The following is a 15,637-nucleotide window of genomic DNA, read 5'->3' on the forward strand; positions in this document are numbered from 1 at the left end:
GCTGTAACTTCCGAGTTGTGCACCAGTTTACTTTACAGTTAAGCTCTGGCGATATCTAGTGGCTTATATTATGTACTACACCCATAGCGCTCAATGTAATTTCATTTATTGGATACTTCCAGTTTTATCATCTTGGTTGGAGAAGCACAGATAATAATATTCACATTGTTGATGAATTCCAGGCCTGGACTATTAAAAATAACTGTAAGGGGTGTTCCTCAAGGTTTCCTTTTCAATTATAGGCAAATAGAACAAACCTTGTCTCTAGTAGGATGTCTCAAACCACATCCTGATTGTTGTTGTAGAAGAATCGAGGAGGAGACAAGAAAGAACCCTGTCAGTAAAGCCCTGTGGAAGCAGATCTCTGAAGTCACAAGTGTGGTCAATGGGACAAGAGTCTCATCCATGTGTGTGTGTGTGTGTGTGTGTGTGTGTGTGAGTGAGTGAGAGTCAGAGAACCAGATGCGTGCAATCCACCATCATCATCATCATCATCATCATCATCACCATTATCACTGTCATCATAATCTCCACAACAACGCAGACAACTTTATAGCAAGCAATGTTTATTTAAAAAAAGTCTACTACAAGAACTACACATAGAATTATATAAGGACTATTTGATTAAACTACTATTGCTATTACTGTACAATATTGTACCAGAAAAAGAGTGTACCTCTGTAATGTACAACATTGTATATACAAAGTACATCTTAACACAGGATTCTCCATAATACAGAGGCAACTATACATATATTTGACATTACAGTCCTTTTTTAGATCTTGTGTTTCCAAATGGACAAGAAATGCATATTTAACAATAGTTAATCGTAATAAAATCATCCTCACTCAATCAGTCCTGGAGCACACCATGTCATTTTAAGTGCATGATGATTGATTTGAGCTCAACTGATAATACGGTGTGGAGACTGAGGCTCCTAGCTCCGATACAACAAAGCCAGGATAACACAGACACCAACCGCAAAGCATTACCCATGAGTGTATGTTCATATGACGTGTGTGTTAATGCCTATTCGCCCTACCCCACACACGCACACGCACAATCGCTCCAGTTGCTAAGATGAGGTAAGGGGAGCAACACAATGTAAAATACATCTTAAAATACACACACAGAGATAAAACATTACAATTAGAATGAATCCCTTGTTACAGATCATTTGGGAATGCAATAATACAAGTATATACCTGCATCGCGGGGAGGAAGGAATAAGGAAGGAACCACACAGAGGGATATTAGTGTGTCTGTGGGAAGAGAGGCAGAATGCTAGGAGGAGAAACGTACAGAGAGAGCAGGGTGATAGGAAGAGGTGTCTGCTGCTTTTCTAGCCTCAGGGATCTCGAAATCCTGACATTAAATATCCTGGTCTCAGACAGTGTTAAAGCTGTCAATAACTAAAGCATCCTGCCGCCTCCCACTAACCTTGACCAATCAAAACATTCTGTCTCCTCCCCTTGACGAATCACAGTTCAGACTTCAGAAAATGCTACCACAGTGACAGACAGGACAGGACCGGTTGGAGATTGACCACATGATGTAACAGACAGTTAGGGAGTCACAGCAGAAGTTCTCTTAAAGACGAGCACAACAGAACAGACCTCAGGGCTGTTCCTGTATATCATTTCATTGGATTATATCAATCCAATCAGTTATTGGATGCCGGTCTGCCATGACACACATCAATGCTATTGGAAGAGGAGCGACAGAGGAGACAGTGTGACACTTCCTGTTGTCCTCTGACTTTAGCGGCTGGGACTGAGAACTAGTCAGTCACACAAACATTAAGCCTAGTGATCAGTGATACTGGTAGCAGAGTGGCACTGGCGACACAGGTTCTGCTGTCTTTGTGTCCCATCCTGTTGGTCCCCATGTCTCCAAAGAGCAGGCATTAGTTGGTTCCCTTAATGATGAGTGGTTAACGCTGACTTCTGAAGTGAAGTGAAGGGTCACTGACGCACACACACACACACACCCCACACACACACACGTAGACGGCTACACAGTTTAGTATTACATATTCTGAGGATAAACTGACAAGTGGAAGAAAATAAGCATAAAGTCATGTTTATGAATGCGCTTGACGAGGTTTGTTTGTGCTTGTATCTAAACAAACTCTTCCACCTCACTGAGATTCCTCATCTGCACATGTCCAGTTATCACCATGGTTAATAAACTATAAAAATACCCTTTTTGCTGATTTTGTCTGGAGTAATAATTTGTGTGAAGCTGGTGTAAGAGGCGCGTTTGGTAGTATTGAAAATAGATGCAGTCAGTCAGCACTGCGACTGCTGTGGCCCCAGCATGCGAGGAGAACCTGAAAGGCATTTAGCTGCCACAGAACACACACACACACACGTCACACACATGTGTATGTGTGTGTCTATTCCACTTCTGTAACATAGCGTATATTAATGCTGGGAATCTAAGGGAGAGAGAAGCAGCAGGCCTGGCATGCTGCTAAGCTGATGAGTCTGTCAGACTCTTATTGCTAAGGAAAGGTTGGTTATTGAGAACAGCCATGTCGTGCACATAAACACCAGCAGGAGGTGCTGTTGGAAAGCTAGACAAGCGTTGCATTATGTGGGTAAATACAGAATGTAGAGAAGGACTTTTAACTATTGTCCTGCAGGGCCCCATCAATACACACCTGGGACATTGGTGATTGGGCTCTCTGGCCAATCAATTACATTACAACTTCCACTTAGAAAAGTAAAGCAGCATTCCTTTGGCCCCTGAGGGGTGCTAATTGAATAGCCCTGATGAATAGTATAGGAGTCTAGTAGAATACAGTAAAAAAGAGTGTGGTGTATAGCAGCTATACTGGTGAGCGTTGTTGTTAGAACGAGTCACCACAACACTCAGCTTGCCTACACACAGGAGGATCAGAGACATAGCCTGGTCCTCTTCTCTTCACGTAGAAAGAGGCATTCCACTGCTCTCTCCATCCATCCATCTGTCTGTCCATCTCTGCCTCTTTCTGTCCAGGATGGCTCACACGCACCTCACACAGGCACACTCACACACACACACACCTCACACACACACACTCACCTCACACAGGCACACTCACACACACACACCTCACACAGGCACGCTCACACACACACACACCTCACACAGGCACGCTCACACACACCTCACACAGGCACGCTCACACACACACGCCTCACACAGGCACACTCACACACACACACCTCACACAGGCACGCTCACAAACACACGCCTCACACGGGCACGCTCACACACACACCTCACACACACACACAGGCACACTCACCTCACACAGGCACACACACAGGCATGCTCTCACACACCTCACACAGTCACGCTCACACAGGCACGCTCACACACACACACACACACACACACAAACACGCTCACACACAAACACGCTCACACACACGCTCACACACACACACACACACACACACACACACCTCACACAGGCACGCTCACACACACCTCACACAGTCACGCTCACACAGGCACGCTCACACACACACACACACACACACACACACAAACACGCTCACACACAAACACGCTCACACACACGCTCACACACACACACACACACACACACACACACACACACACACCTCACACAGGCACGCTCACACACACCTCACACAGGCACACACACACGCTCTCACACACACACCTCACACACACACACACATACACACACACACACACACACACACACACACACACACACACCTCACACAGGCACGCTCACACACGCTCTCACACACACACACCTCACACCAGTATATACAGCACAGGTTCCATGTCTCTTTATTGTCATGCTGTATGTTCGTTTTGATCCCTTGTTTGAGTCAGTCTAACTCCCATAATGCTTCGTTTGGGAGGGTAAGCTGATCCTAGGTGAGAGCTATCCCACTTGTCATTGGGTGAGGGGAGATGGGGCAGTGGTTTGTGTATGGAAGGGGAGCGTGTGTGATGTCACTCCTCAGGCGGGGCAGGACTTGTCGTTGGGCTGGGGTGGGGGTGGGGGAGGAGGGGGGACAGTGGAGGTTGGGGACCCCATAGCCGGACTGCTGCTTCCTCCTCCCTTGGGGAAGACCACCGGCTTGGGTCGCGTGGCTGGAGGACGAGGCTCTCGGAAGGAGGGAGTGGAGAAAGAGAGGGCTGAGGAGGCGAGAGAGGAGGGCAGGGGGCTCCTGGGATAGGAAGGGCGGAAGGAGGAGGGGACGTCGCTAGCGGACGAAGCGCTGCGTTGGAGGGGGTGTGAGTGTGGAGATCCTGCGCCGTCGCTGTCCCTCAGCAGACGGGAGTGTAGGGGACTGGAGGGCTCTGATGCGCCCCCTCCTCCCCCACCACACACACCCTTCAGCTGCTCCAGAGTGTCCAGCACCACGTCGGGGGTGTGTGTGTGCTGGACACTGCTCTGCCTCTCCAGCTCTCTCAGAGCAGAGCTCATAGCCACCTCGATATCCTGAAACAGATAAGGAGATATCAGACAGAGATACAAATCAGAACACACACACACACACATTTGGTAGGGCTGAGATGTGAGGGGTCAAATGTGAGCTGTCAGGGGTCAGAGGTGGGCGAACCTGTGAGGTGGGCTCCAGCTGAGTGATGACCTCAGGGTCCAGAGGTCTGTGGTTGCTGAAGCTCTTAGAGCGCCCCGCTGTGGTCGCTTTGCGGAACTGAGGGCTTTCCACCTGCACAACAAATAACACTCCTTACAATCAGCAAAACAATAATGATAGATAATATTACCCAGCAGTCATAAAAAGTTACCTTGGTCTTGAGAGAGGAGTGGCGTGTAATGGAGGAGTTGAGGACACTATGGGCGCTGACTGGTCGTTTGTCCCCGCCCTCTTTCACCAGAGCCCCTCCCACAGGCAGACTGGCCGTCCTCACACCCCCACCAGTCGCCCCCGTTGGGGGTACGTCACCCCCCTGTCCTCCCTCAGACACCCGGAAGGTTCTACGGATACTCCCCAACTCCGGCTTCTTCCTCATCCTGACAGAGAGCGGAAGAGAGAGAGAAGGGGGGTATTGGATTGGTTAGAGACAGAGAGAAGGGGGGATTGGATTGGTTAGAGAGAGAGAGAGAGAGAGAGAGAGAGAGAGAAGGGGGATTAGATTGGTTAGAGAGAGAGAGAGAGAAGGGGGGATTGGTTAGTGAGAAGATGAAAAACATTTTATTCGTAAAATTTTTCATAAACAACAAGTGTAGACTAACAGTGAAATAATACAAAGATAATAACTCGAGGAATAAATCCACAATCATACATGGGGTACCAGTACCGTCGACGAGGTAATTGAGGAAGATATGTACATATGGGTAGGCATGAAGTGACGAGACAACAGGACAGATAATAAACAGTAGCAGCAGCGTACGTGATGAGTCAAAAGAGTTGGTGCAAAGGGGGACAATACCTATGTTGTTAACTATTTAACTCACTATGTAGCATCTTATGACTTGGGGGTCGAAGCTGTTCAGGGTCCTGTTGGTTCCAGACTTGGTGCATCAGTTCCACTTACAATGTGGTAGCTGAGAGAATAGTCTATGACCTGGGTGGCTCAAGTCTTTACAATTTTTAGGGCCTTCCTCTGACACCGCCTGGTATAGAGGTCCTGGATGGCAGGAAGCTTGGCCCCAGTGATATACTGGGCCATACGCACTACCCTCTGTAGTGCCTTGCAGTCAGATGCCAAGCAGTTGCCATACCGATCAGTGATGCAGTCAGTCAAGATGCTCTCAATGGTGCAGCTGTACAACTTTTGAGAATGTGAAGGCCCATGACAAATCTTTTCATCCTCCTGAGGGAGAAGAAGCGTTGTCGTGCCTTCTTCATGACTGTGTTGGTGTGTGTGGACCATGTTAATTTTTTAGTGATGTGGACACAGAGGAACTTGAAGCTCTCGACCTGTTCCACTACAGCCCTGTTGATCTGGATGGGTGTGTGCTCCGCCCTCCGTTTCCCGTTGTCCACGATCAGATCATTTTTCTTACTGACATTGAGGGAAAGGTTGTGTTCCAGGCACCACACGGCCAGGTCACTGACCTCCTCCCTGTAGGCTGTCTGATCACTGGGGATCAGGCCTACCACTGTCGTGTCATCAGCAAACTTAATTAAGGTATTGGAGAACAGGAGGGGACTAAGCACACACCCCTGAGGGGTCAGCGTGGCGGATGTGCTGTTGCCTACCCTCACCACCTGGGGTTGGTCCGTCAGGAAGTCCAGGATCCAGTTGCAGAGGGAGGTGTTTAGTCCCAGGGTCCTGAGCGTAGTGATGAGCTTGGAGGGTACTACATTGTTGAACGCTGAGCTATAGTCAATGAACAGCATTCTCACATAGGTGTTCCGCTTATTCAAGTGGTAGAGGGCAGTGTGGAGTGTAATAGAGACTGAGTCATCTCTGTCAAAACTCAATGCCCCTTTGCAAAAAATATTTTCAGAATACTCAGAAATCTCAAACTTTAAAATGAACGTGGAAAAGTATGAATAATAACTCATGATCTACAGCAAGCCTTTAAGTGGACCACACAAATATTACATACTTGGGATGCTTAATAAGTGACAACGAACAACAAATATATAAAGATAACTTTATTCCATTACTCAACGATATAAAAGCAGATTTCATTCATTGGAATAATATTCTGATAAATGTTCCAGGTAGAATAAACCTCATGTAGTCTAAATTGATTCTATGATCGTATGCTATACATTCGTTTTTTGTATGTTCTTTGTATGTCATTTTAATATTTGAGAATTAACCAATGATATTAGGCCATACTTGGCCATGATTACAGACACCTGTGTGTCTTTTGACACTATATAAACAAGTCACCCTGCAGTGTTTGTGATTATACCCTGATGAAGACAGCTTGCCTGTCGAAACGTTGGACATTACATTTTTGCATCTGAGCTCTTAGATTGTGCGGCTCTCCTTTATTTTCAAGAATCAACCTCTTCAGAATGGTATGTCTGCCAAAGTTTTATATCTATTTTTGGTTATACCAATTACCCCACCAAAGACATTCTTTAAAAAAGTATACTGGGTCATTACAAACTTTATATGGGTAAATAAAACTCATAAAATTAAAAGGACAGTTTTACATCTTCCTAAGTCTGGAGTGGTTTTAACCTTCCAGACATGGAATTGTATCAACTCGTTACCCAAGGCTAAGCATATGTGGGAACTCCTTCAAGACTGTTGGAAAAGCCTTCCAGGTGAAGCTGGTTGAGAAAGTGTGCAAAGCTGTCATCAAGGCAAAGGGTGGCTACTTTGAAGAGTCTAAAATATAAAATATATTTTGATTCGTTTAACATTTTTTTGGTTACTAAATGATTCCATATGTGTTATTTCATAGTTTGGAAATCTTCACTATTATTCTACAATAAAGAAAATAGTAAAAAATAAAGAAAAACCCTGGAATGAGTAGGTTTGTCCAAACTTTTGACTGGTACTGTAGTTAAATGCACTAAAGAGGAACAATGGGTACATATGGCTTTGCTTTATCTTGGCCAGGTCGCAATTGTAAATGAGAACTTGTTCTCAACTTGCCTACCTGGTTAAATAAAGGTGAAAAAAAAACAATGAAAAAAAAAACATTGAAGATGTTCATGCTCATCCCTAGAATATTTTTATGTCGATTTTCAAAGGATAAAGTTAAAAACATTAGCAACTTCATAGTTTAGAACACTAGAACTAAGGCAATGCATCGCGTCAAAACAGACCCGTGTTTAATCTCGGGCTGTGTTGCAGCCGGCCGGGAACCAGGAGACCCATGCGGCGGTGCACAATTGGCTCAGCGTCGCCTGGGTTAGGGGAGGGTTTGGCCGGTTGGGATATCCTTGTCCCATCGCGCACTAGCAACTCCTGTTACGGGCTGGGCACAGTGCACGCTGACACGGTCGCCAGTTGTACGGTGTTTCCTTCGACACATTGGTGTGGCTGGCTTCCGGTTAAAGCGAGCAGTGTGTCAAGAAGCAGTGCGGCTTGGTTGGGTTGTGTTTCGGAGGACGCATGGCTCTCGACCTTCACCTCTCCCGAGTCTGTACGGGAGTTGCAGCGATGGGACAAGACTGTAACTACTAATTGGATACCAAGAAATTGGGGAGGAAAAGGGGTAAATAAATAAATATAAATATATCGAAGAAAAATGAAACGTATTTTACAAGAACCAATATCACTCCCTAGAAACACAACCTTATGGAATAATCCTTGTGTCACGCCCTGACCTGAGAGAGCCTTTTTATGTCTCTATTTTGGTTTGGTCAGGGTGTGAGTTGGGGTGGGCATTCAATGTTTCTATGTTTCTTAATTTCTATGTTTTGGCCGGGTATGGTTCTCAATCAGGGACAGCTGTCTATCGTTGTATCTGATAGGGAATCATACTTAGGTAGCCCTTTTCCCTCCTTTCTGTGTGGGTAGTTAACTTTGTTAGTGGCACTATAGCCGTGTTAAGCTTCACGGTCGTTCCTGTGTTTTGTTGGCAACATTTTATATCAATAAAAGAAAATGTACGCTCACCACGCTGCACCTTGGTCCGCTTCTTAAGACGCCCGTGACAGAACTACCCACCACCAAAGGACCAAGCAGCGTGGCCGGGAGGAGCAGCGCTATCTGGAGGAATGGACATGGGAGGAGATATTGGAAGGCAAGGGACCCTGGGCACAGAGGCTGGGGTGTATCGCCGTACTAAGGAGGAACTGGAGGCAGCTAAAGCAGAGCGGCGTGTTATGCGGTAAAGCGAACGGTGTCTCCAGTTCACTCTCATAGCCCGGTGCGCTATATGCCAGTTCTCTGCAAGTGCCGGGCTAAAGTGGGCATGCAGCCAAGAGGAGCGGTGCAAGTGCCAAGCACCAGATCTCCAGTGCTCCCCCATAGCCCGGTTCGACCTGTGCCTGCGCTCTGGATGTGCCGGGCTAAAGTGGGCATTCAGCCTGGAAGAGTGGTGCCTCCTCCACGGACCAGGTCTCCAGTAGGTCTCCCCAGTCTGGTTCATCCCGTGCCTCCTCCACGGACCAGGCCTCCAGTAGGTCTCCCCAGTCTGGTTCATCCCGTGCCTCCTCCACGGACCAGGCCTCCAGTAGGTCTCCCCAGTCTGGTTCATCCCGTGCCTCCTCCACAGACCAGGTCTCCAGTAGGTCTCCCCAGCCTGGTTCATCCTGTGCCTCCTCCAAGGACCAGGCCTCCAGTAGGTCTCCCCAGCCTGGTTCATCCTGTGCCTCCTCCACGGACCAGGGCTCCAGTAGGTCTCCCCAGTCTGGTTCATCCTGTGCCTCCTCCACGGACCAGGGCTCCAGTAGGTCCCCCCACCCTGGTTCATCCCATGCCTCCTCCACGGATCAGGCCTCCAGTAGGTCTCCCCAGCCTGGTTCATCCCGTACCTCCTCCACGGACCAGGCCTCCAGTCGGTCTCCCCAGCCTGGTGAGTCCGAAGCCTGCACCATGGGCCAGTCCGGGGCCTCCAGCGAGGGTGCCCAGTCCGGGGCCCGCAGCGAGGGTGCCCAGTCCGGGGCCCGCAGTGAGGGTGCCCAGTCCGGGGCCCGCAGTGAGGGTGCCCAGTCCGGGGCCCGCAGTGAGGGTGCACAGTCCGGGGCCCGCAACGAGGGTCCCCAGTCCGGGGCCCGCAACGATGGTCCCCAGTCTGGGGCCCGCAGAGAGGGTCCCCAGTCCAGGGCCTGCAGAGAGGGTCCCCACACCAGAGGCGCCACCAAAGTGGGGTGAGCCAGAGGTGGAGTGGGGTCTACGTCCCACACATAGATGCCCACCCGGACCCTCCCCAATAGGTTCAGGTTTTGCGGCCGGAGTCCGCACCTTTGGGGGGGGGGGGTGGGGGGGGGGGGGGGGTACTGTCACGCCCTGACCTGAGAGAGCCTTTTTATGTCTCTATTTTGGTTTGGTCAGGGTGTGAGTTGGGGTGGGCATTCAATGTTTTGTTTTTTATGTTTCTTTATTTCTATGTTTTGGCAGGTATGGTTCTCAATCAGGGACAGCTGTCTATCGTTGTCTCTGATTGGGAATCATACTTTTCCCTCCTTTCTGTGTGGGTAGTTAACTTTGTTAGTGGCACTATAGCCGTGTTAAGCTTCACGGTCGTTCCTTTGTTTTGTTGGCGACATTTTATGTCAATAAAATAAAATGTACGCTGACCACGCTGCACCTTGGTACGCATCTTACGTGACACTTTGGAAAGCTTTTCAGAATTAATCGATAAATTGGCCCACATGGCACAAAAACCGTAAACCGTAAAATAACAGAAAATATATTTATTTCCATGACAGAATTAAAAAGTAATTTTGGACTGACCAATACTATCTAACTTATAATGAAATTTCGAGGTAAATCTTGTTTTTTATTTGTATTTTTTTACCCCTTTTTCTCCCCAATTTTGTGGTATCCAATTGTTTTAGTAGCTACTACTATCTTGTCTCATCGCTACAACTCCCGTAAGGGCTCGGGAGAGTTGAAAGTTGAAAGTCACACAACATCACACTACTGCTTCTTAACACAGCACGTAACCTGGAAGCCAGCCGCACCAATGTGTCAGAGGAAACACCATGCACCTAGCGACCTGGTCAGCGTGCACTGCACCCGGCCTGCCACAGGAGTCGATGAGACAAGGATATCCCTACCGGCCAAGCCCTCCCTAAACCGGACGACGCTAGGCCAATTGTGCGTTGTCCCACGGACCGGCCGGTTGCGACAGAGCCTGGGCGCGAACCCAGGGTCTCTGGTGGCACAGCTGGCGCTGCAGTACAGCGCCCTTAACCACTGCGCCACTGAGGTAATCTTGTTTTGAGTCATAAAAAGATGTTCATTCGATAGGGATGGAGGTGTGACCAGGCACTAGGGATGGAGGTGTGACCAGGCACTAGGGATAGGGTGTGACCAGGCACTAGGGATGGAGGTGTGACCAGGCACTAGGGATGGAGGTGTGACCAGGCACTAGGGACGGAGGTGTGACCAGGCACTAGGGATGGAGGTGTGACCAGGCACTAGGGATAGGGTGTGAGCAGGCGGGTCTGGGCAGAGGAGATAGTAGTTGTTGTTTGTATGTGTCTGTAAGTTGTCATTTGGATGTATACATTTTTTTGGGGGGGGGAATGTAAAAAAAAATCTGTTGGTGCAGTATATGAATTGTAGTGGATCCATGGTGTTTGGGATGATGGTGTTGATGTGAGCCATGACCAGCCTTTCAAAGCATTTCATGGCTACAGACATGAGTGCTACGGGGCGATAGTCATTCAGACTGAGATCTAATTGGGTCAGTGAAGGTGTAAATGAGGAGATGATGCGTTGTGATTGGTTCTTGTGTGTGTCTCTTACTTGTTGAGGTTGGCCAGGTAGACGTCAGCTACATGAGCACCAGTGGGAGAGGCAGCGATGCCCCTAGTGGACACTCTCTCCTCCTGCAACTCCGCCTCAGTCTTAGGACTGCCTCTGCCCCCGTCCTGCCTGCAACATACACACACATAATCACACTACAGCCCCGTCCGTCCTGGAACACACACACACACAAACGCACACACGCACGCACGCACGCACGCACACACACACACACACACACACACACACACACACACACACTACAGCCCCGTCCGTCCTGGAACACACACACATAATTACACTACAACCAAGCCAACTAGAACACCATTCTCTCATCTTGTCTATGGTGGTCTGCACGGCACTGGTCTGACGAGCTTTGTACTTGTCTAAACACTGGTCTTCTGGTTTCTTACATGTCCTGAACCACTATGTACTGGTGAGGCACTAGTCCGTCCACTCCGTTGTGTTGGCCCTCCCACCAGTCATCACTGACTCGCTGGAAAAGGAGGAGAGACGCGCCCTTATTAAACGACAGCTCCCGGTTGGTCCGTCCAGAGTAGTCGAAGCGAGCAATGGCCACTATTGGGTCAGATTCTGAAACGACCAACAAGCCTGAGAGTCAGAGAGGGAGCGAGGGAGAGAGAGAGAGAAGGAGAGAGAGGGAGAGAGAGAGAAAGGGGGGAGACAGAGATGGAGAGAAACAGAGCGAGAGGGAAGAGAGAAGGGGAGCAACAGGGGAGAGAGAAGGGAAAAGGGAAGGAGGGGTAGGGGTAGAGAATGGGAGGCGGGTTAGTGCCAAGCATGTTAGTGACACAGAAGTTGGTTACAGACAAAGGGGTTGTGGCGCAGGCAGTCATATTGTAGTGATCATACAGCTGTTATAAAGTGTGAGTTATAAGAGGTCAGAGGGTGGCTGTATAGTGTGGTCTGCTAGCAGGGACGGGTGCTGTGAGAAGCAGAATGTTGATGTGGGAAGCAGAATGTTGATGTGAGAAGCAGAATGTTGATGTGAGAAGCAGAATGTTGATATCAGAAGCAGAATGTTGATGTGAGAAGCAGAATGTTGATATCAGAAGCAGAATTTTGATGTGAGAAGCAGAAAGTTGATGTGAGAAGCAGAATGTTGATATCAGAAGCAAAATGTTGATATGAGAAGCAGAATGTTGATGTGAGAAGCCGAATGTTGATATCAGAAGCAGAATGTTGCTGCGAGAAGCAGAATGTTGATATCAGATGCAGAATTTTGACGTGAGAAGCAGAATGTTGATGTGAGAAGCAGAATGTTGTTGTGAGAAGCAGAATGTTGATATCAGAAGCAGAATGTTGCTGCGAGAAGCAGAATGTTGATATCAGACACAGAATTTTGATGTGAGAAGCAGAATGTTGATATGAGAAGCAGAATGTTGTTGTGAGAAGCAGAATGTTGAAATCAGAAGCAGAATGTTGCTGTGAGAAGCAGAATGTTCTTGTGAGAAGCAGAATTTTGCTGTGAGAAGCAGAATGTTGATATCAGAAGCAGAATGTCAATGTGAGAAGCAGAATGTTGATGTGAGAAGCAGAATGTTGAAATCAGAAGCAAAATGTTGCTGTGAGAAGCCGAATGTTGATATCAGAAGCAGAATTTTGCAGTGAGAAGCAGAATGTTGATGTGAGAAGCAGAATGTACATGTGAGAAGCAGAATGTTGAAATCAGAAGTAGAATGTTGATGTGAGAAGCAGAATGTTGTTATGAGAAGCAGAATGTTGCTGTGAGAAGCAGAATGTTGCTGTGAGAAGCAGAATGTTGATGTGAGAAGCAGAATGTTGAAATCAGAAGTAGAATGTTGATGTGAGAAGCAAAATGTGGATATCAGAAGCAGAATGTTGCTGTTAAAAGCTGAAAGTAGCTGTGAGAAGCAGAATGTTGCTGTGAGAAGCAGAATGTTGATGTGAGAAGCCGAATGTTGATATCAGAAGCAGAATTTTGCTGTGAGAAGCAGAATGTTGCTGTGAGAAGCAGAATGTTGATGTGAGAAGCAGAATGTTGAAATCAGAAGTAGAATGTTGATGTGAGAAGCAAAATGTGGATATCAGAAGCAGAATGTTGCTGTGAGAAGCAGAATGTTGAAATCAGAAGCAGAATGTTGATGTGAGAAGCAGAATGTTGTTATGAGAAGCAGAATGTTGCTGTTAAAAGCTGAATGTAGCTGTGAGAAGCAGAATGTTGCTGTGAGAAGCAGAATGTTGATGTGAGAAGCCGAATGTTGATATCAGAAGCAGAATTTTGCTGTGAGAAGCAGAATGTTGCTGTGAGAAGCCGAATGTTGGTGTGAGAAGCCGAATTTTGATATCAGAAGCAGAATGTTGATGTGAGAAGCAGCATGTTGATATCAGAAGTAGAATGTTGATATCAGAAGCAGAATGTTGCCGTGAGAACCAGAATGTTGATGTGAGAAGCAGAATGTTGATATCAGAAGCAGAATGTTGCTGTGAGAAGCAGAATGTTGCTGTGAGAAGCAGAATGTTACCGTGAGAAGCAGAATGTTGATATCAGAAGCAGAATGTTGATGTGAGAAGCAGAATGTTGATATCAGAAGCAGAATGCTGCTGTGAGAAGCAGAATGTTGCTGTGAGAAGCAGAATTTTGCAGTGAGAAGCAGAATGTTGATGTGAGAAGCATAATCTTGATGTGAGAAGCAGAATGTTCATGTGAGAAGCACAATGTTGAAATCAGAAGTAGAATGTTGATGTGAGAAGCAGAATGCTGCTGTGAGAAGCAGAATGTTGCTGTGAGAAGCAGAATGTTGATGTGAGAAGCAAAATGTGGATATCAGAAGCAGAATGTTGCTGTGAGAAGCAGAATGTTGATATCAGAAGCAGAATGTTGATGTGAGAAGCAGAATGTTGATGCGAGAAGCCGAATGTTGATATCAGAAGCAGAATTTTGCTGTGAGAAGCAGAATGTTGCTGTGAGAAGCCAAATGTTGATGTGAGAAGCTGAATGTTGATATCAGAAGCAGAATGTTGATGTGAGAAGCAGAATGTTGATATCAGAAGTAGAATGTTGATATCAGAAGCAGAATGTTGCTGTGAGAAGCAGAATGTTGCTGTGAGAACCAGAATGTTGATGTGAGAAGCAGAATGTTGATATCAGAAGCAGAATGTTGCTGTGAGAAGCAGAATGTTGCTGTGAGAAGCAGAATGTTACTGTGAGAAGCAGAATGTTGATATCAGAAGCAGAATGTTGATGTGAGAAGCAGAATCTTGATGTGAGAAGCAGATTGTTGATGTGAGAAGCAGAATGTTGATGTGAGAAGCCGAATGTTGATATCAGAAGCATAATTTTGCTGTGAGAAGCAGAATGTTGCTGTGAGATGCCGAATGTTGATGTGAGAAGCCGAATGTTGATATCAGAAGCAGAATGTTGATGTGAGAAGCAGAATGTTGATATCAGAAGTAGAATGTTGATATCAGAAGCAGAATGTTGCTGTGAGAAGCAGAATGTTGCTGTGAGAAGCAGAATGTTGATGTGAGAAGCAGAATGTTGATATCAGAAGCAGAATGTTGCTGTGAGAAGCAGAATTTTGCTGTGAGAAGCAGAATGTTGCTGTGGGAAGCAGAATGTTGATGTGAGAAGCAGAATGTTGATATCAGAAGCAGAATGTTGATGTGAGAAGCAGAATGTTGCTGTGAGAACCAGAATGTTGATGTGAGAAGCAGAATGTTGATATCAGAAGCAGAATGTTGCTTTGAGAAGCAGAATGTTGCTGTGAGAAGCAGAATGTTACTGTGAGAAGCAGAATGTTGATATCAGAAGCAGAATGTTGATGTGAGAAGCAGAATGTTGATGTGAGAAGCAGAATGTTGATGTGAGAAGCAGAATGTTGATATCAGAAGCAGAATGCTGCTGTGAGAAGCAGAATGTTGCTGTGAGAAGCAGAATGTTGATGTGAGAAGCAGAATGTTGATGTGAGAAGCAGAATGTTGATGTGAGAAGGAGAATGTTGATGTGAGAAGCAGAATGTTGATGTGAGAAGGAGAATGTTGATGTGAGAAGCAGAATGTTGATATCAGAAGCAGAATGTCGATGTGAGAAGCAGAATGTTGATGTGAGAAGCAGAATGTTGATGTGAGAAGCAGAATGTTGACGTGAGAAGGAGAATGTTGATGTGAGAAGCAGAATGTTGATGTGAGAAGCAGAATGTTGATGTGAGAAGGAGAATGTTGATGTGAGAAGCAGAATGTTGCTGTGAGATGCCGAATGTTGATGTGAGAAGCCGAATGTTGATATCAGAAGCAGAATGTTGATGTGAGAAG

The 15,637-nt window shown here is 46.8% G+C and overlaps 1 protein-coding gene across 1 annotated transcript in view; it reads right to left on the bottom strand.

Annotated features, from left to right (window-relative positions):
* Window positions 1–3,576: 3,576 nt before the first annotated feature.
* The window catches only part of LOC139371302 (SLIT-ROBO Rho GTPase-activating protein 2-like), a 157,553-nt gene continuing 145,492 nt past the window's right edge, over window positions 3,577–15,637 (bottom strand). Inside the window, exons 20-25 of the mRNA XM_071111613.1 lie at window positions 11,755–11,935; window positions 11,342–11,470; window positions 4,790–5,015; window positions 4,600–4,710; window positions 3,779–4,478; window positions 3,577–3,680 (exon numbers count right to left, since the gene is read on the bottom strand). Coding sequence (XP_070967714.1) covers window positions 3,993–4,478; window positions 4,600–4,710; window positions 4,790–5,015; window positions 11,342–11,470; window positions 11,755–11,935 — 1,133 coding nt within the window. The 3' untranslated portion in view covers window positions 3,577–3,680; window positions 3,779–3,992. The remainder of the gene's footprint in view (window positions 3,681–3,778; window positions 4,479–4,599; window positions 4,711–4,789; window positions 5,016–11,341; window positions 11,471–11,754; window positions 11,936–15,637) is intronic.

The sequence above is a fragment of the Oncorhynchus clarkii genome, chromosome 17 (genome assembly GCF_045791955.1).
Source record: "Oncorhynchus clarkii lewisi isolate Uvic-CL-2024 chromosome 17, UVic_Ocla_1.0, whole genome shotgun sequence".
Classification (NCBI taxonomy): Eukaryota; Metazoa; Chordata; class Actinopteri; order Salmoniformes; family Salmonidae; genus Oncorhynchus; species Oncorhynchus clarkii.